Here is a 20,805-nt window from a genome sequence, read left to right as displayed (position 1 = left end):
GTGAGTTCATTTTATTACATTTTATTATGTTAATTGTTTGTTACATAAATCGAACAGTTTTATACTGCACTATAATGTTCTAATTATATAATATTTCTTTAATACCGATAAAAGTGGATCATATAAACTGGAAGCAACAGTAAGTTTGTATTAACACTAAAAAGTATGAAAACTCAGACTTAGGTATTAGCGATTACCTAAACCTGGATTTTCAACTAACTCAGCCATCCCATTTATAAACAGAAAATTATTTTCAGCTCTAGAAATTTCGAAATCCTGCGTTATTGCATTACCTGTCGAAAGAATTAATTACTAACAGATCATTTCAATCGATAATAATAGGCCAAAAACAGCAAATGATCCCAAGTTGCTTTATTTTATTCTAGTTGTATACAGTTATGAATTATTTCCAATTGTTCTGCATAATTTTGAGTTTAAAAATATACTTTTTGAAGTATTTCTCTAAACCGAAACTGAAACGACGCGACAAATTTTAGTGAAGGTCTAAATGGTAAATTTCATTAAATTCTCTCCAACCAGCAGAGTTGTTATATGCATGTAGACAGATGAACAAAAAGAATCTAAGTGCTTATGACGTCATTGTGAAACGTACAAAAAAAAAAAAAAAGTTTCCTGCTCTAAAGTAACTAGACTTAATCATTTTCACTTATGAAATTACTTTGCTTCAGTTATAACGATTATGCTCTAACATTTCTAAGGTGATTAAAATATATTAAAATTGCTGACGAAAAAAAAAAAATTTTTTTCTATCAAGCAGGTAACAAATACTCGAAGAGCATTTTAGCACGTAACAAAAAAATTTCCTCCAAAATCCAACGACAATTTTATGATTTGGTTTTGATTTTTTTTTTTTTTTGAAGTATTTTTCCATTTCCCCTATCTTGATATATACAGAATGACAGCAAGTTTCTATTCTAGTTATACAAGAAACACGTGATTAAAAAGGTGATAAAATAGCTTTGAAACTAGTCAAAATTCGAACGTAAATAAATATAGATTAGTTAGTAAATGAGATTGGAAAGGGATGTCGGAACTATTGGAACTTTCCCACTATCATACGCAGAACCACTATCAGAATATATGATAAGGCTCTACTGCAGAAACAACAAAAGATAAACAAGTGGTTTATCACATATGACAAGAAGCCGTTGAACTTTAGATAACTGATTCAATTCTCTCTAAAAGCGAATTTTAAACTGCACTTTCGTTGGGTTCGCAATTAAATTTAGTACAATAACATGCAGAATTAAAATTTTCAAATATCTGAATAACAATAGACAGCATAAGCCGCATCTAGTGTCCGAAAACTTCTTATCGGACACTAGATGCGGCTTATCACGTCGATTTTTATACGTATATTGATTTATAAAATGACCAAAAATAATATGAATAATATAAAATATATATTATAATATAAAAAGAATGAAATCTTTTAATTGTATGATGTAGTAACTTGTCTTTCTCTAATAAGATTGCCGGCCTGGTTGGCCGAGTGATTACGCTCTCCAGCCAAAAGGCTGAGGGTTCGAATCCCGCCGTGGGCATGGATGTTTGTGATTTTCTGTGAAAATACTAGAGGTGGTGGTGGGTAGTAGAGGGTGTTGGCGTAGATATGATGATGGTAGTTGCAGTTCATTGTAGTTGGTGGAGACAGTTGTAGAGTAGGTGCCCTCCCTTGATGAATCTTTGGACTCCCTGGAGGTGTCATATAATAATAATAACATATCTGCAAATTTCAGTGACTTATTATGAATTAAGCAAAGGAGACATCGAGTTATAATTATTTAATTGCTCACTTTCATTTGGTGATTCAACGGCAGTGAGCCCCTTTTTACGGAGAGGTATGGCACCACCTCAATCCTCCCCCCCCCCCCCCCCCCATCTTTATCCGGACTCTGGACCGGCATAGCTGACAATTCAGATCTATGGCTGGAGGGATTGTCTTAGGTTTCCGTGTGTGTGTTCAGGGGGACGGTTTGCCTGCTTTTGGGATGAAAACCCCCCAGATAAACTGGGAGAAAAACACTGCTGTCCACGCCCAAGACCGGCTAACTGGCTATGGCTGAAGAAGATCCTTAAGCTCCTCAAGTCGTCGACGGGATTCGAACCTAGTACACTCCTTCCCCAGGCATATGGTTGCGAAGCGCACAGCCACTAGGCTAACCGCGAGGACATTGCTCAAAAAGAATTTTTTTTAAAAAGTATATTAAAAGGTGAAAAAAATAAGAAGCTTACTGTTAATATCTGGTTGATTTATGCATAGCACCCAATTCATTAGTCCTTAACTCGCCTTTCTCTTATTTTCGGGAGGGAGTTTTAAATTAAAAAATTCCTTTCTTTTAAACAAAGCTTTAATTCGTAATATGGTTTCATCATAAATCAAATCATTTTTCCCCCCCCTGCTCAACCTAAATATGGGTGTGAATTTTGAGAATGCAAGAAATAATCAGGAGAATTTTCTCATTTCCTTTCTTTTAATCTCCTCCGATATGTTTCAAGGGACAGTAAAGTATACTTATAATACATAATTTCATTAGAGTATTAAACAGTGTCTAAATGATGTAATTATAATTGTCTTTAATTGTAATCTTTATGATCATCAATATAAGTATTGATCATATCTGTGTACTTCAGTGTGTTCTTTGTTCCTATTTTGTTACCAAAAGCACTTCTCATTCTTTCTTATAATTATCTGGTGGGATGTTGTTTTCTACATATTATATTTCATATCTATCAGTATTTACCTGAATTGACTGATCTGTCGATGGTAGGAATTCCACTAATTATTAACTCGCCTTTCTCTTGTCTAACAGACACATGTAATTTGTGTCTGTTAGTCAATATCTCTTCAAACTTGACTTAGAACTGCGTTGTAGCATTTGTGTAAAATCTGCAAATTTTTAAGTGTGATTTATTTACTGCAATTAACTTTCATATTTCATATTAGGTTGTTGAAACACAGCGGAACTGGGCTGTTTAGGTAGTCATTCAGTCCATAGTAGTGCGCACCAACAAACCTGACATGGTTATAAAATTTAAATTGTCATTAATAACTTTTTTCTAACGATAGGTTAATTTCTTCCTAAACAGTCTCAACCATGTCCTCCTGTCCGATAAGCTCGCTGATGAACTTTCATCGATTCCAACTTGTAGGATATTTTATTTCCAGAGATTGCAAAAGTTTACAACTAATAAATGCGAATCATGGAGTATCATGTCTTTTCGGAAATGTAAATGAGGACACGTATACATAAATTAATAAAGAAAAGAAAAATGAGTTATCACTAAATGCACCACAAACAACATACTTGTACAATTATGGCCCAGTTAAGCTCGTTTTGCATGTCTGTACTTTGTACTTCTGAATGTTATGTCTGTTTCCCCTGATTGTAAATACGTGTGTGATTATTTGCAGTTTTCAGTTGTCTGGGAACAGTAGCGATGTGGAATATCATTCTGATAAGTTTAGGAAATATGGGATTTAGTTGTCAAAATGTGTTAAAAGATATAATAATAATAATAATAATTAGTAGTAGTAGTAGTAGTGACCTTCCACCAAGAGATAAATCATCTATGGTGGAATTATTGGGATGTCTGAGCATTCGAACTAGGTCGTAAAGGGGATTCCCTTTGAATGGAATGAACTGGGTTCGAATTCTAAGACATAAATATTCGAAGAATATTTATTAGTATGTTTCAGTTAAATCTGCTAGGATGCGAAAAACTTTAATAAGAAATTTTTCAGATGAAGCGAAGTTGCAAGTGGCAGTGTTTTACCTCTCAGAAACTAGAATTTTCCATCCCACAAACCAGGAAAACGTGCCAGAAGAGCACTCGCAATTAAAAGACATAATACAGACAAAGTTTCATAGCTTTAGTTGCTCCTGCCATTATTCAAAACAACCCAACACGCAGTCTCATACAGTGGTAGCATAGTTTTCCCTTCCAGAAATTCGAGGTTTCTTCATTCAGATATACAGAAAAACTGGCGAGAAGAACACACACAGTTATTTTTTCTTCTTCCTTTATTCCTTCTAATTCTGTTCCTAAAAACAGTCTCTGTTTTTTTTTTCCACCCTACGATCTTATTTCTCCAATGCCTTAAAATTCGTTTAGCATCAAGTTTTTTCTCCTCTCTTCCTTTCTTCCTCGTAATATTAGTGTCCATAAAAATTTATCAGCCATTCTTATTTAGGCACATTATGAAAAGAAACCGTAATTATGCATTTTGGAGGTTTCATGATATCTTCTACTCTAAAAGAAGCCGAAGCTAAGAATAACAGCTACAAAATTTTATTCCAAGTATTATCGCCTTTCGGCAAAAGGCCTGAGTTCGAATCCTGTTTGAATCCCGAGGAATCGAACTTTTCGTGCGACGGTAACTTAGTCAGTCTCTCAAGGTGATAAAACAGGTTTTTCATCCCACAAAAAAAAAAAAAAAATTGTCGCACTTAAGAAATAATGAGATATGAGTTTTATGATAGTCGACTGCATATCATACTCGGATATTTGTATTTCAAAACTTTCTACTATTTATACTTTAATATTAAAAAGGAGAAAAAATAAATCCTCTGCTATTTTTATATATCAATATACAAACTGTATAGACTAAGAAATACTTTCGTTTTTGTTATCTGATTGTGCATATAATATCGTGAGATCTGTCATTTTGCGATAAAGCAAAATAGAAATCTAAATCTAAACATTTAAATAATATGATAACGCATGACAAATTTAATTAACAGACTGAACCAAAAGATAATTAATATCTTTCTTTGTTGAGTTATTTCTCAAATATAGAACCGTATAAGAATGATGCGTTTTCATTTCAGCGTTTTATTTCTTAAAGGCTTTTTATTTCATTCCATGTGAACTTAGCAATGAAGACTGCCTTGCCTCGTCAAAGGATGCTATCGGTTGAAGTCCATTCAGCCAGAGTTGTTTAAAGCCGATGCATATATATATATATATATATATATATGATATCTGATAAGATATACTAATCCAGTTTACTATTCAAATCCGACTCGATTAACACTGTCGAATTTACGATTTACCTCACACTAAGAAGATTTGTAATTTAAAGTCACGTTACATTTTATGGCATATGGACCACATTTCATCCTGGAACATTAGCTGAACTGTGCTAATACGCAAAATTAGAACGATTAAAAAAACACTATTTGGAACTAGTTTCCAGAAGATAATCAGTAATTTATTTATTTATTCTGGGAAAAGTGCATTAAGAAATACTTATGTTGTTATCATCTCAGAAACTTCAAAACAAAATAAATGAAGATATCCTTAATGTTATCCTCGTGATTTTTAACTTTAAAATTACTTCTGGAGTAATAATTAGCTTGATGACAAAAGTGTGTAGAAGGGATATCTCTGATAGAATTTTGTAGCTCTCTCTCTCTCTCTCTCTCTCTCTCTCTCTCTCTGAAGAAATACACACACACTCCCCAGCCGACATTCATTACTTCTAAACTTGATTTTATTAACCAAAATAAGTCACTGTTCCTTTATATGCATTCTTTCTAAATTTAAAATATAATGTTCAGAATTAATGATATGATACGATACTTTTAACTTTACTCCTGTAGAATTATATATCTGCATGCATATAATATATATATCTAGCTTAAGAATCTTTCTCAGACATAGCTAAGTTAGCCGGTCTTGGGAGTGAACAGCAGGGTTTTCCCCCCAGTTTATCTGGGGGTTTTCATCCCGCAAGCATGCAAACCGGTCCCGTGAACACACGCGGATTTTTTTTACAATAAATACTTGTAAAATACTTTATATTTACTTGTAAATACGTTTATAAATACTTGTAAATACTTTTTCGAGATTTGCGACAATTTGGAAAATATCGCAGACGAGCCGCGTACCTAGAAATATCGAAAAAATTAAGAAAAAGTTAGGAGTCATGAATACATTAATTATATGTAGATACCTATTTTAGCGTTTACTATCATAAGATATACACATATCGATTATAAAAAGTTAAAATTTATCAAAACTTACGCGCACAAACACTTACAGACTGTACATGGTGCTATTTGCAGTCGAGAGAAATGTAAATTCACGTAAAGATGCAGTATTAAATCTTAACTGTTATTAATTATTAGTTAAATTTAATTAATAATTAGCATAAAAATAAACATTTTATGTTCATTCATTAGTGTATAGGCTAGGCTACCATGAAACAATCGTGTCGATCACACTAGGCTACCATAAAGCAATCATATTGCTGCTTCTTCGTTATCAATGCATGATTCGTTATACCTTTCGTTAGACAATATTGATGTAGGAACCGACAGACAGACGATTCATCTTGTAAACAGAAGACGTAAACTTACGGTAACCATAAATACAGGGTGTCTTCCTTTCTTCAGAATCAGAAGAAGAAATTTTCTCTTCCTTATGATTAAGGACATTTTCTTTTCTCTAGCTTACTTTATTGTAACAATGCAGTATATAACACACATAACATACAAAATGTGTTAATCGACTGTTTATGTTATCGGTAAGACTTCCGGTCAACAGTAGGCTATTAGTAGTTAAGTTTTTGGGGAGTCCAAAGTTACACGCGGATTTTTTATTGCGCGGCGGGCGATGCCCCTAATCCTCGCGTTGTTCAAGGGTCAACTGCATATGTATATATACATGTTTCAGGGTCGTCATTCGTCCCGTCAGTAAACTTTCTTCTGATTCTGAAGAAAGGAGGACACCCTGTAATATATTAAATCGCACCTTCAACATTCATCCCTATGTTGCTCCTCCCCCCCCCCTGTTTTCCCTTCATTTTCTTAAATTGAAAATCATAATTCTTTAAATCAAAATTGCGACAGCTTAAAAGGTTTTGCAATGATTCGAAATACCGAAAAGATCGGAAGTAATATATTATTATTATTATTATTAGACACCTCCAGGGAGTCCAAAGACTCATCGAGGGAGAGTGTGCTAACAGCATCGAACGATTGACACTCCTTCCAACTACTAACTGCGCTCAAACTTACTTAACTGAGCCATTAGTAGCAGAGGCTCTACCAATTGACCAACCTTTGCTGGCTGCATATAGAAAAGACGAACAAAACGAATATACGAATATAATAATGCTAACCCATTTTGTGACGTATTAAAAAAATGCGGTATTTGTTAGACGATTACAAATTACTTGATGACGATATGTATTTATTAACGTAGTAATTTATAAATAAAGGCTGCGCCAAAAAAAACTATAAATCTGTCTTCTCGGCGAGATTTTTTTAAAAAACGTATATACTGACGTCATGATATTGCATCTACATTTCATTTGTACACAAATTTTGTTCCTTTCGCAATCATGATTAAAAGCAGCCTCTCCATACAGTTGGTGTAAAGTTAAATATAAATTATAAAAAGAAAAAAGAAAAGAAAAAAGAAAAGAAAAAAGAAAAAAGAAATCAATCTTGACAAGAAGATCAGTTGACTGCTAACAAACGATATTTATATTCTAGCATGAGTAATACTTTTAATCGCATATAAAGATCGTTTGTTGCAAGAAACGTGAGCTTCCACTCGAAATACATGTCTATATATATATATATATATATTTGGATGCTTGATAAGTTCTTGGGAGGAACGGATCAACAGTTTAGTTTATAAAAAGGGAAGAACTTACAAATACTTTGTAGTGCTTATTATTTTATTATTTATAATTTGCTTTGCTGTTTCACTAGCTAGATTTATTTAAAATTTTAATAATTCGGGATATGAGCCTATGTAACTTAGTCCGCTTGACTGGCAAGACCTAGGTTCGAATCCTATCTAGGATATGAAGAACCTTTCACCAGGGCTTTTTCTGTGATGGGGAGTTGGCGTCTCATACGGTGGTAGAGGAATTTTTCCTTTGCCTGTTTTGTGGAAGAAAAATCCGAGTTTCCGGTTTTTCACTCCGTAATGCGGACAAAGGCGCACGCACACGCTCGCACGCACGCACACGTAATGTACATGCATGGAAGATTACGGGAATAATTATTTAACTAACTTATTCCATCGGAGTTGGTTTCGAAAGCCTCCATGTAGGCCTACGGATAAGCGTTAAACAGAACAAAATCTGAGATGTAATTAAATGTTATAAAGAGTTATGTTTCTTTTTTATTATTTAATTTTAAAATTCCGAATTTCTATGTTCTAATTTTTAAGTATGGTCTATTTCCTCTATTGACTATTTCCTCTATTGACTTTTTACTATTGTAATGTTAGACCTTAGCTAACGCATGATCTTGTATCAATATACAATATGCAATGTATCTTATTCCTGCAATTCAAAGAAAAATGTATTTCTTTCCTAGAAAGAAAGAAATCATACATTTAGCAAAATTTTCCATTCGGAAAGACTTTCATTTCACGTACATACAGACACATCATCATCATCGATGATGATGATGTGTGTGTATGTACGTGAAAAAAAGCAATACCGTGTAAAAGAGCAATACCATTTTAACGCGCACACATACACATCATCTCTTCGTGAGAAAAGAAAAAGGGCCATATTTGAATACTTATAATATTCTAATGTTCCCATTTTTAAAGACAGAATAGGAATAATATCGTATTCCTCTTTGTTGCTAAGATCTATACGGTGTTGCGAAAATTATAGACACCTTTATTTTATTTTATTTTTCGACTACTGCATAGGAGTAAAAAACTATAAAGTATAACAAGGTAGAAAGGCAAGACGTCCATTCTAAAGGCCGCAATAGTACGTAAACCTAGAAGTCAGGACTGGGTTCTAGTTAACCAACTTCCAGTGAGATATTACAATGAGTAATTACCATAGTTCGTGCCATTGCACGACAATTAAAAGTCGAAATCAACTGTGGCTGATGTCATTAAAAGAGGGAAAACGAGATGGCGAAAACTTTACAGTCATGTAAAGCACGTGAATTAACGATTGAGGATAAGAGAAGGCTGAAAGAATTGCGTGTTCTTCGTGTTGCAATAGATCCTCTCAGACAATGTTGAGGAGATTCAGAGCTTCAGAGATTTGCGCCAGAACATTACAAACTAAACACCATAGTCTCGGTTTCATTGGGAGAACTACTGCGTACAAACCAAATATCACTCCCAAAACAATGCTCATATATGACTTGCCAAATCTCGCCATGGCTGAATAATAAACCTTTCCAAAATCGTGGCATAAAACGATCAATTACAATAATACTCTCTTCAAATCAGATGGACAGTATTTGGGTGTATGGGATGCCTGGAGAATGTTATTTACCGGAGTGATCGCCCCGTTTGTCAGGCTCTGTGGGGACACTTTTTCGGATTTAGTACTTCATAGTAGTTTAGTACTACAGTTTTTAGCACCTTACTATAGAGAAATGCACTAATTTTTTACAACAATTTTGATCTACTAAAAAAAAAAAGGATTCGCTTTTATAAGCTGCATCGAATATGGCTTTTCATTAAGCCTGCAAAAAATAAACAGAAAAAGTCCAAAAGACACTACATAATCAGAGTTGGTTGATTGGATCACGAATTATAAAAGGGTGGCTGACATAATGTAAAAAACACGAGCAGCTGCAAGGATTAAATTGTAAATTTACCATCATGAAGTTCACTTACATACGTCTATGTGCAATGACATTGAATATGTTTTCAGCATGTTTATGCTGTGTGTAATATATACTTGAGTGAAATTACTTAGAAACATGCATGAACTTTCTGTGTAATCTTACTCGCTTATGAATTTATATGGTGACTATATGGTTCTACATGACGATAGCTGGTGATTACAGCATAAGCAGAACAGCTTGTCTTATGGAAATGAATTTTGTTGCCATAGTCCTAAACCACACATAGAAATACCGTCATGGGTTCGATTCTAGTCGCCGAACTAGACGAACGTTTTCTAGGCCCTGCAGCTAAAAATCGACCGTAGAAAAAGTCGATCATACTGTCTTGCGTACTGTCTGATCGACAGTACGCAAGAAGAAGCGTGAATGAATAAATAAGAGGTATTTTTTTCGAAACTCTTTCATATCATTCAATACTGATCCTTATCGCAAAATTTATTACTTCAGAAAAGGCGTCAAGCACCGATAAATTTAAATATAATTATCAACTGAACTTTACCATGCATAAAAGTGTCCTGAACTGTTGTTATTTTTTTTCCCCAAAATAACAGCTGACGTTTTAACGTTCTTGTTTTTGTGACCCTCCCTCCATCTTAAGAACATTGAAGCTTCAGTACTTCCTCGTCCTATCCTTCTCTTTGGCGGAATCTAGTTTTCACCCCCCCCCCCATATGTTCTCTCAATCCGAGATAAAAATGCAGTTTTTTATATATGATTTTGTCATCCTTCTTTTAGTTTACGGATCGAATCATTTCTCAGCTGTATTTTAAAATTTGTGTAATTTCTGTGATCCTAATTTTGTTTAATATTGTTACATCTTCATTTTTTTTTTTTTTTTTACTTCTATAACTTCATATATTTGTTTGTTTTTCGTAGTTTCGGCATATGTTTTATCTACATATGCTCTAAGTCTGACATATCCATTAAGACATCTTTATTCTTTCAAATAAGATAATTAAGCATACTTTAGGTGCTGTTTACAGCATAGAGTACTATCGGATTTTTGATCTTTTGCTTTAATCGGTATATAAAAGGATAAATGAAACATTAAACAAAGGAAAGGAACTGTGCTGTTTCAGTCTATTATACATTCAACAACAACCACACAACTTATTTTTGAAGGAGTTCTGATTAACGTAAAAGCTTTCTAGTTAACTTAGTAGTTATATTTATAATCGATACTGAAAAGTAGTAAATGTTGATTTCACTGTTTGACTCTTTCATTTTCAATCAACCCCAGATTAAAGTTCATCAGTGTTTCCAACTCGAACAGTCCTACACAGGACGGGCGCATAGTATTTTTAAAATTATTGATCCGATTAAAATTAAGATACGGCCCTTACACGGAACTCAACAATTAATCATAAGCTGATTTATGATACATCAAAAAATAAACAAGAACTATTTTAGGTATATTTTCGCAAATTTTAATCAAAAATTACAGTGATATAATCGGGTCCAGGATACAATTTCAGAATTTATTTGTTCGTTTCCGGGAAGATCTGAAGGGGCCCCGAACGGAAGACGACGTGCATTCATAATTATATGTACCATTCGTTGTTCGTTTAAACTCTTATCTCATATTTTTTTACATCTTTTAGGCGCCTTTTCTTCTGCGGCGCCTCTGTGTATTGCACACTTCCCACACGCCACCAGCCGGGCCTGGTCCTACATTGCAAACAAATTGTACTCAAATTGGCCATATACAGTATCCTCTGGAACTTATTTACCATAAGCATGTTTTAAGAAAATATGAAATCTAATCTGACACGTTTCCATAGCAATAATCGTCAAGTAGTATACATCAAAAACTTTTCTTTGGTTGGCATTTAAAGTCACTCGACATCTTCGTATCTCCTCAATGCAGGACTGTATGGCGATGCACATAGTATAACAGTTTGTTAACGTTGTAATCAGTAGTTTGCAGCAACCGGTGACATTACATGTATCATTATTTGTTATAATCAAGAACGTGAAACTGGGATGCTTTGATATTTCATAGCCAAAAAACGTCTCGTTCCTTCACTGCAAGCTCTATTTTTTCATTATTTGAACAAATCTTTGTCCTTTTGACGTGAGTCATTGTTTTCTGTATGTATCTGTGGTGAAAGCGCGCACGTTTTGAGTGTTTTAGTGCTCTCTCTCTACATTCTTCTCACCCTGGCTATGACGAGATTTGACATGAGCTTATAGTTGAATTACTCCACATTGATTTCAGCTCGTATGCCACGTTTATTCGTAACTTCTCTTCCATTATCTGATTGTAGTACGCCGGCGCATCAAAAAAATACAAAAAATGTTAAGCACTCGTTTAGTTACTTCTTCCGCCCTTGGATTGTAATGGTCTCAGCTGAACAAATTTGGTTAAATGGCCTTAGTGCGCCATAATAAAGTAAAATTCACCGTTAGCTTGTGCTTACATATCTATCAAGTCCACCTGCTATTGACTTCAGAGCACACTACAAGCGTGATAACTGTGATTTTGAATAGAATAAAAATGACAACACTTAAGCGCTTTTCGTTGGTATAATATTGAAAGAAGTAATTCAGCTATTAGAGCAACAAATGTCGGTGCGAGATATATTTCTTTTCCTTTCGCACATAACAATACTCAATACTGAGCAAGTGCATAATAAAACTTTTGTTTCTCTATGCTGTACTCGTAACACCTGCCGAAGGATCTCGTAGTCAGTGAGAAGTGAGGTGAATGACCGCTGAACTGTTGGCGGGATTAAACCGATGTCATTCAACTCGCTAACCAAGAATTTCTAGATAATCTTAACGTTAGCCAGATAAATTTAGATCGAATCGCTCACTTTCAACATCCTAGTTAAACACTGTCCGTTTTCTTTGGATAATGGTAAGATCAGCCGTAACAACCTTTTTAGATGAGCGAAATTTTGTCTTCAACTTTAACATATAACTACGCTGAAAAGAAGTGTAGTGTAACTGCTTGGAAAGAAGTCAGCGGACACTATAGTGTGAGGAACAAACAGCCATGGCGCCTACCTTAATAAGATGTAGGATCTCCTTTCGCTGCGATAACTGCAGCAATCCTACAGGGGTTACTTTCCACAAGCGTAAGATAGTGATCAATGGGAATTTTTGACCACTCTTCCTGTGAGCATGTGAGGTCCTCGACTACTGTTGTGGGGCGAATATCCCTTGACCTCACAAGACGCTGCAGTTCATCCCAAGGATGTCCAATAGGGATTCTGTGGAGGCTAGTCAAGTGTGGTGATGATGTTCATGTCCAAACACCCTGCAGTTACAGCAGCAGTCTTATGACATGGTGCACTGTCTTGCTGAATGACAATAGTCATTTCCGTCTCTACTTTGTGGCGTTTCCGTAGTAACGCCACAAAGCAGGATGCATTGCTTTGTCCACAATGTTCAAATACCTCTCGGAGTTCAATATTTATGGCACCACATGCAGAGGTACGAGGCCAAACCAGGTAAAACAGGACAATACCATCAAGCTGCCACCTCCGAATTTCATAGTTGGGTTGCGCACTCTAGTAAGAGATGATCACCGAGCATCCGCCACACCTACACCTGTTCATCTGCTCGGTAGAGGATGTATGTATGTAGCGTGATTCGTCGGTATATAACACAGCTTTTCAAACTTCCATGACCCCTGTACGCGCTTTTTGCAGCATTAAAAATGACGCTGCATGTTAGTTCTAATAGTGTGAGGCTTGCATATTGTGGTCCTACCATAGAATCCCATGTTGTGAGTTTCGGTTCTGAATGTTTTTGCGTAGATTCGTGTTCCATTAGATACCGGGAACTCTGCATGAATGGCGGTTTTTACGTATTATCTTTCGTAGCACCCTACGGTGCTACGAAAGATAATACGTTCGGTGAGTGTCGTGGCCTGTCCACTGCGGGTAGCACTTGCCGCTGACTCTGCGTTTCCGTCTAGTATGGTATCACTGATTGTTGACTTGGGATAGCCCAATTTGTCAACAGTTTTGCCGATCAGATAGACTTGCAAGATGGCATCCTGTCACAACGCCTGTTTTCAAACACCCTCAGTTCCCTTATCGTAGTCATTTCACCCGGACACAGTTGCACTGACTTGGGTGCATCATAATCCTCAAATTTATACCGGCTATAAATACGTGATTTGTTACATGGCATCATGCACCTTGCCCATGGAGAAGGGGGGGGGGGTCAATGAGCTTCTTTACAAGCAGTGTATATATGTTACGGGTGAAATAAAGAAAAGCTCTTTCTGAAAAAATTCCAATGATTTGACTGAAAACACAAATTACTTGCGTCTAGAACCCGCACACTTATTGTAGAGTGTCTGGATGTATTCGGCATGGATGTTTATGAATGTGTTTGGGGGGGGGGGGGTGAATTTCATTAAGTGTAGAACCACTGCCCTACTAATGGAGGGACCCCATACTGGCATAAAAATATCCTGTTTGGGTCTCTAGAGCAGCGTTTCCCAAACTTTTCCTACGACGGAACACTTCACAAATCCTGAAATTTTCACGGAACACCTTCGTTATTTTGTAATGTATTAATTAATAATTAATTGTTAATTTAGGTGAGTTTTATTATTGATTAATTAAGTAATTATTAATTATTAATTAATTAAACGTGATTAAACATAAACATTATTAAATTAATTTGTGCTAATTTTCATTGACATATCCCATTCTGATCACCAAAAATTTGTAATATTGTTATAAGTAATTACGAGTGAATGCAGACTTTTTCTCTTGTGTGCTGGTAGTTTTCCCTTCCTTTTGTCCATCCAGGAGATCAATTTATAGTCTGGAGGTGGATGAATCAATATCTGTTGCGTCACAAACACCTTCAATAAGAGATTTCTTAACACCAAAAGTAAACTAAGTCTCTTGTCTCTTATTCATATTAAAATTTAAATCTGTAGGCCTATTATTTTAAAAAAAATCACGGCACTACGGTTTCGAAACGAGCACTTTCACCCTACAATACGAACTTGTGAAGAAAATAATCAGTATTACTAGATCTGAGTACCGGATACAGACTACCTTGATCTTCAATTTCAGTGGAAAAAATTTCTTTATACTTCCTTGCTGATTGGTCACTAACATTTGGAACACATGTGTTATTTCGTTCAGTTTTGAGAACAGAGGATACGCCGCCCATTGTTGTAATCGGCTTGCAGGCAATTTTTATGAGGGTCATAAACAGCGGTATTCCCTTCCCAAATGTTGAAAGGTTTCGATGTATGAAAATTAACGATAATTCATGAATACTTCCACGTTTAAAAATACAGGGCTTGGTCACTAACATTTGCCACACAGATGTTATTAGGCGTTCTGGGTGTGAGCTTTTCGACATATTCACGAATATTATTTTCCTCGGAATATTTCCACTATAAAATATTTATTCATGAAAAATGCTTAGAAAACTAAAATGAAATTCCAGGAAAATTTCTCGTGGAACACCTAACAGTTTGGGAAACCCTGCTCTACAGCAGTGTTTCTCAAAGTGGGGTACGTGTACCCCCGGGGGTTCGTGGCAATTTTCGGCTATGCATAATTAAAGGAGTCAATATTTTTCAACAAACAGTGCAATTAGAGAAAACCAGGATAAAACGTCACTAACTAATGAATCACATCCCCTCTCCAACAGAAACTGCTGTGTAGACCAAGCAAAACCATATGTTGCATATGGTTTTGCTTGACATCACCCCTGTCGTTAACGTGTCAAAACTAAGAAATATATAGTGCATGTGTTTCAGATATTATGGAATTCGGTTGAAGGGAATTAGCATTTCAACTCAACTGTTGAAATGCCAATTTGTCTTTGGTTCGCGCGATCTTTTGTTAATACCGCACCAATCATATGCAGTTCTTCGCTGCTCTACGTATCTCAAGTCTTGTAAATATTACTGGTAATTTTTGTTTGAAATAATGGAAAAGAAGATGACGCTATTTGGATAGATGACTTTGACGATGCACGCAAAGAAACTATTCTCGATGCCAAAAGTAGTGATAGCGAGTAGGAGCTTCTTGGTAAGTCGCACCATTTTCAGTTTTTTTTCTGAAAACTTTAGTTTCCTAAAATTCCCGCACGTATCTCGCAACACGATTTTTTAGCTTTAATTTTGGGAAAAACGTTACAGTTATATTCGAGTAAATACAGTATTTTTTTTTTTTTTTTTTTTTTTTTTTAGCTTTCAAATTCTTACGTATGGATCATTGGTTCAAGATTGGATTTATAAAACCCCCAAAAGAGAGCAATATAGTAAATACAAGTAGCTGTAAGCAACAAGAAAACGTTGATATTGCATCTGGATCAAATGAAATTGATAAGAGTGTATCATCTGACATCTCTAGAGAACCAAAATTTAAAAATAAATCATATTTTTTGTTTACATGAACATATAAATTCAAATAAAATAGGTATTTAAGTTTAATTAATATTTTAAATTAATTAATTAATTTATTTATTTTTAATTAATTCATGAATTTATTTTTTAAAATTAATTAATTAATTAGGGGTACTTGGTAATAATGAAAATTTAAGAAGGGGTACGCGGATATCTGAAGTTTGAGAAACACTGCTCTAGATCATAGTGTTCGAATTAGATAATCCTTAATCTGCTCACGGTACAATAGATATTATGCACTGTTCAAAAGAAAAATGATATTTGGTACCGTAGATAATAGGCAACTTACAGTATTAAATCAAGTTTGAATGACTCATACTGTTATATAAAAAAGTTCATAAATTAAGTGTTAAGAGATTAAAATTGTTACAGATTAAGTGCCTCCGTAGTGCAATTGGAAATTACCTGTATTCAATTCTCATCTTGACGAAAGGAACTTTTATATGAGCTTTTTCAATTGAAAATAAGTTAGCCGATCTCAGGGATAGCAGTTTATCTCCTGGAAATTTGGGTTTTTAACCCGCATACAGGCAAATCGGCCAGATGAAACGCCCAATTTACAGACAGATGGCATAGTGCGTATATGTAGGATTAAATAGTGTAGAGGATGGGCTGTGTGTGTAGTAAAGTACCTCTCTCCGATGAGTCCTTAGACTCCTTGGTGTAAAATTGTCACATTGTTGTAGCACGCTGTGTCCTGTTCGGCAGGATAGTGGCAGCTGTGTACTCTGAATTGTGCAGTTCCTAGTAGAGTTGCATGAATTAGCCATCATGGAATGTTCTTGTTGCGTGTTCAACAAGAAACAGTCATGCGCAGTTAAATCATATACTTTAGATATATAAAGTTCGTGACAACTGATGTTAATTTTTTTTTCCTCTCTTTTCTTCCCCTACGCGGAGAAAGAGAAATCTGAAAGTTTAAACAAAACTCTTGAAATCGCATATAGATGTAACAAGACTTTCAAGGTCAAAGTATTACATTACAGGGAACGAATATTACTAATATCTAAACACGCAGTTGCTTTTGTTCTTTGAAACAAAATTTAAATCTAGATGTCAACCCTAACGATTATTTTGATGGTGTTTGCAAATTTTCATTCCATGCAAATTTTCCATTCCATGATTTAGATATCATAGTTTATTTTAGTAAAGTTGTGTATGTAGCTTGAAAACGATGATGTGCCACTTGATATCATTAAATAAAATTAATAAATACATACACGTTCATATTTTAAGGATTTCGCCCAACATAGTTATCTAGTTTTAAAGTGTCAAATTGTAATATAAAAATATTGATTGAATATATTTTTAGTGTGAATTACTAAACAAAAATAAGTAAATAAAATATATTCATTTTACTTTTTTAAATTAGGGATTTCTCATTTTCAATATAACTAAACAGCTTCTATGGCTTTAAAAAATTTTATCTAGTAATATTGATTTCATCGGCATGATACATGAAAGAACAGAGAAACAGATAGTGGGCGCTGAGCTAAAGCATCAGATGACTTTGAGAGAAGACAATTCAAATACATTAACGCTACAAAAGCAAAACAGAAACTTAAAGTTTCCTAATCACATATCCTTTCTGTTTATCAGTACGGTATCTCTATATCTGCTCTTTCATTTGCTAGAACAAATTCTAGCGTAAATTTGGTCTTGAAGAAGAGATAACATATACAGTATTCATCATGTATTTTTAATATTTCTTAGGTAAGAAATATTTAAAATAAATATGATGCAATAATTAATATAATTTATTAATTAATTACATTTATTTGAAATAAATGTCATTAATAAAATAAAATTTAATATAAAAATAAATTTTATCTCAAATAATAAAATAAAATTTATTTTATTATAATATAATAAACAGCAAATAATATAATTAAATAATAATAATGAATCATATAATTTTGTTATTTAATAATAAAATTCATGTTTGCTTTATAATTAAAAAAACACATAAACAGGCTTTGTTTCTGTTATTTTTCTAAAAATTCACAATATTTTTTTCTTGTGGAGAGAATGCCCCTTCTTATCCATCTGAGTTCGCCACCGGCATGTACAAACATGAATCGGGCACAGTATTAAAATAATATTGTATTTTAAGTGCCTTTCTGATTGTTACAGTCATTTGAGTGTCAAGTTCGACCTTGATCTTTTCTGAGAAAATTTAAAATTTAAAAAAAATATCCAGAACCATAATTCATTTTATTCAGTGTATTACTTACCAATCAACTTCATCACCGTTTTCGTCGAGGCACGATATTTCTGCACCCACTTGAACTGATGTCAAAATAAACAATTCGACGAGCCACTTCAGTGAGATCATCGTAATATGTGAATGAGCTCTGTAAACTTGAAAAATGAGATTTATATGTATACAAATATATTTATATACAAAAATGCTTATACAAACAGCAATGTTTAGCCTATTATATTAACTGTAATAAAAGCTTGATGAAAGTTTCATCCAATGTTATTAAAAATGCACAAACCTTTGCGTGACTGGCCAGCTCTTATTGACGTCTTACCAATGACGATGCCTCTTATAGCTGCGGTTGCTCTGTTAGCTCTTGAAAACACGTGAAGAGGTAAGCTTCTTAGCATACTGTTGGTAAGGGACGCTACGCATCTGCCAGCTGTTCATTCAATATTTCTTTCCGGTTATTTTATTCAACAGCTTTTTTAAAAAAAAAAACCACAATAAGAATAGTTATTAAAATTATTTGGAAGTTATTTCAAAATGCCAGTAATTTGATTTGATAAAGTTTACCCTTTATTCAAATCAAGTCAGCCTACGTCAGCTGTTAGTTATAACGTTACTGTCACCAAACGTCAGAAGCCGTACAATACCGGCACTAACGTAGCAGTAAAACCGGAATTTCCGCAGTAATATGTCAGCATCTCTCTAGATATTGATGACTTTTTTGTTGCTTATAGATTATAGATTAATAGAGAACTTTTTTAAATAATATATCTGGAATAATAATTTTTTAAACACTTTATTTTGTTTGCCTACATATAATAATTACATTGTAAATTAGAACAGTTATGAAGAGATAAAAAGGAAGTCACAAGACAGGATGTTGTGATGTGCTGCTATATTTACCAATTTTCGGATTAATGCACCAAAGAAGAAGAGAGAAATTACAAAATTTAAAGATTATAAAAATTACATTGATTTCTGAAATCTTTTTTACACAATTACAATAATCGTCTTTAATGACATTCCAGCTTGTAATTTTTACAAAATTCAGCAATGAGTGTTGCATATGTGATTTATTTTCTGCGTTGCATTTCAATTAAAATTTTGAGAATAATACTTTTTTTGCATATATATTTACAACACGTGTTCTTCTAATATAACAACGAAGATTACACGGAATTTTTGAATAATGGATAATAATAATAATAATAATAATAATAATAATAATAATAATAATAATAATAATAATAATAATAATAATAATAATAATAATAATGTCTCAGATAAATTACATACATATGATTATTACAGATATTTTTTGCATGTTTACACGTTATGTATAAAATAATAATTTTTCTATTTTCATCGTACAGAGTATTTACAATTAATGAATATTACACTTCATGCTCTGTACATTATACTGTATGCAGTTTAAGGCACATTATTTCTTTTCAGTATTTTTTCTTTGGATACAAATTCATGTACTTTTTTTTATTATTATTATTATCTGGATCTTCGTTATTATTATACACCGTACTGACTGTTTTGTAACACAATTTGCAGTCTTTGATTATGAGGATTACATGTGGATGAGTGAGGCGAGTTAATCCCACCTACTTCGAAACTTGGGTTGGCTTTTGTGAAGAGAGTGGGATTAAGGCTTCACTATTTATGTTGTTGCTACTGTTTATGTATGGGATGTTGGCACTGGATGCTAGTGACTTGTGATTTGCATATTAGTGTTAATGGTATATTAACTTTGTTGGTATATTTTTCAGAGTTCGTGTTTTAATGTTCTGTAGTTATCTATGCGTTTTAAATTAACGTAGGTTGGTAGGTTGTTGAGTAGCGTGGGTATCTGATGTGATCTCACAAAAGAACAGTATGAGTTGTTGAAGGGTGTAGGGATGTAGAGAGTTGTTGTAGGTCGTGTTATACAATGTGTGTCTCTGTTGTTTCGATAAGTGATGTTGAAGTAATTCCTTATTAATGTTATGTAGTGTTTCAGGTTTTTAATGCCCAGAATTCTGTCTATCGCCATGTACTGGTCGGATATTGGTTGTTGCGTATAAGGTGTCCAAATCACTGTTGACACAATTTTCCTATATAATGTTTCTAATTTTGTTAGGTGGCTTTGATGTGCTTGCATAGACTGTTATACTGTATCTGAGTAGGGATTCGCAGATACCGTGATATAGGAGTTTTTTTTATGTTAGATGGAATAATGTCTTTTACTTGGAAGAGTGTCCTCGAGGTTAGCCTAGTAGCTTTGTGCTTCACAACCATATGCCTGGTGAAGGAGTGTCCTAGATTCGATTCCCGTCAACGACGTGATGAACGCAAGGATCTTCCTCAGCCATAGCTGAGTTAAGCCGGTCTTGGGCGTGGACAGCAGGGTTTTTTCACCAGTTTATCTTGTGTTTTTCATCCCGCAAGCAGGCAAACCGGTCAGAGGACACACACGGATTACAGTCAGGAATACTGACCCAGCCATAGGTCTGATTCGTCAGCCTATGCCAGTACCGGAGCCTAGATAAAAATTTGGG

General features: G+C 34.2%; 1 protein-coding gene across 1 annotated transcript in view; it reads right to left on the bottom strand.

Moving 5' to 3' along the window:
- The window catches only part of DNaseII (deoxyribonuclease II), a 107,632-nt gene extending 88,831 nt beyond the window's left edge, over nt 1–18,801 (bottom strand). Inside the window, exons 1-2 of the mRNA XM_090406232.1 lie at nt 18,549–18,801; nt 18,282–18,408 (exon numbers count right to left, since the gene is read on the bottom strand). Of these exons, the coding sequence (XP_090262358.1) occupies nt 18,282–18,408; nt 18,549–18,660 (239 nt within the window). The 5' untranslated portion in view covers nt 18,661–18,801. The remainder of the gene's footprint in view (nt 1–18,281; nt 18,409–18,548) is intronic.
- Nucleotides 18,802–20,805: the final 2,004 nt, after the last annotated feature.

Source organism: Typopeltis vanoorti, chromosome 16 (genome assembly GCF_054136105.1).
Source record: "Typopeltis vanoorti isolate ZY-2024b chromosome 16, IOZ_Tvanoo_1.0, whole genome shotgun sequence".
Taxonomy (NCBI): Eukaryota; Metazoa; Arthropoda; class Arachnida; order Uropygi; family Thelyphonidae; genus Typopeltis; species Typopeltis vanoorti.
This window is presented reverse-complemented; position numbering and strand designations above follow the sequence as displayed.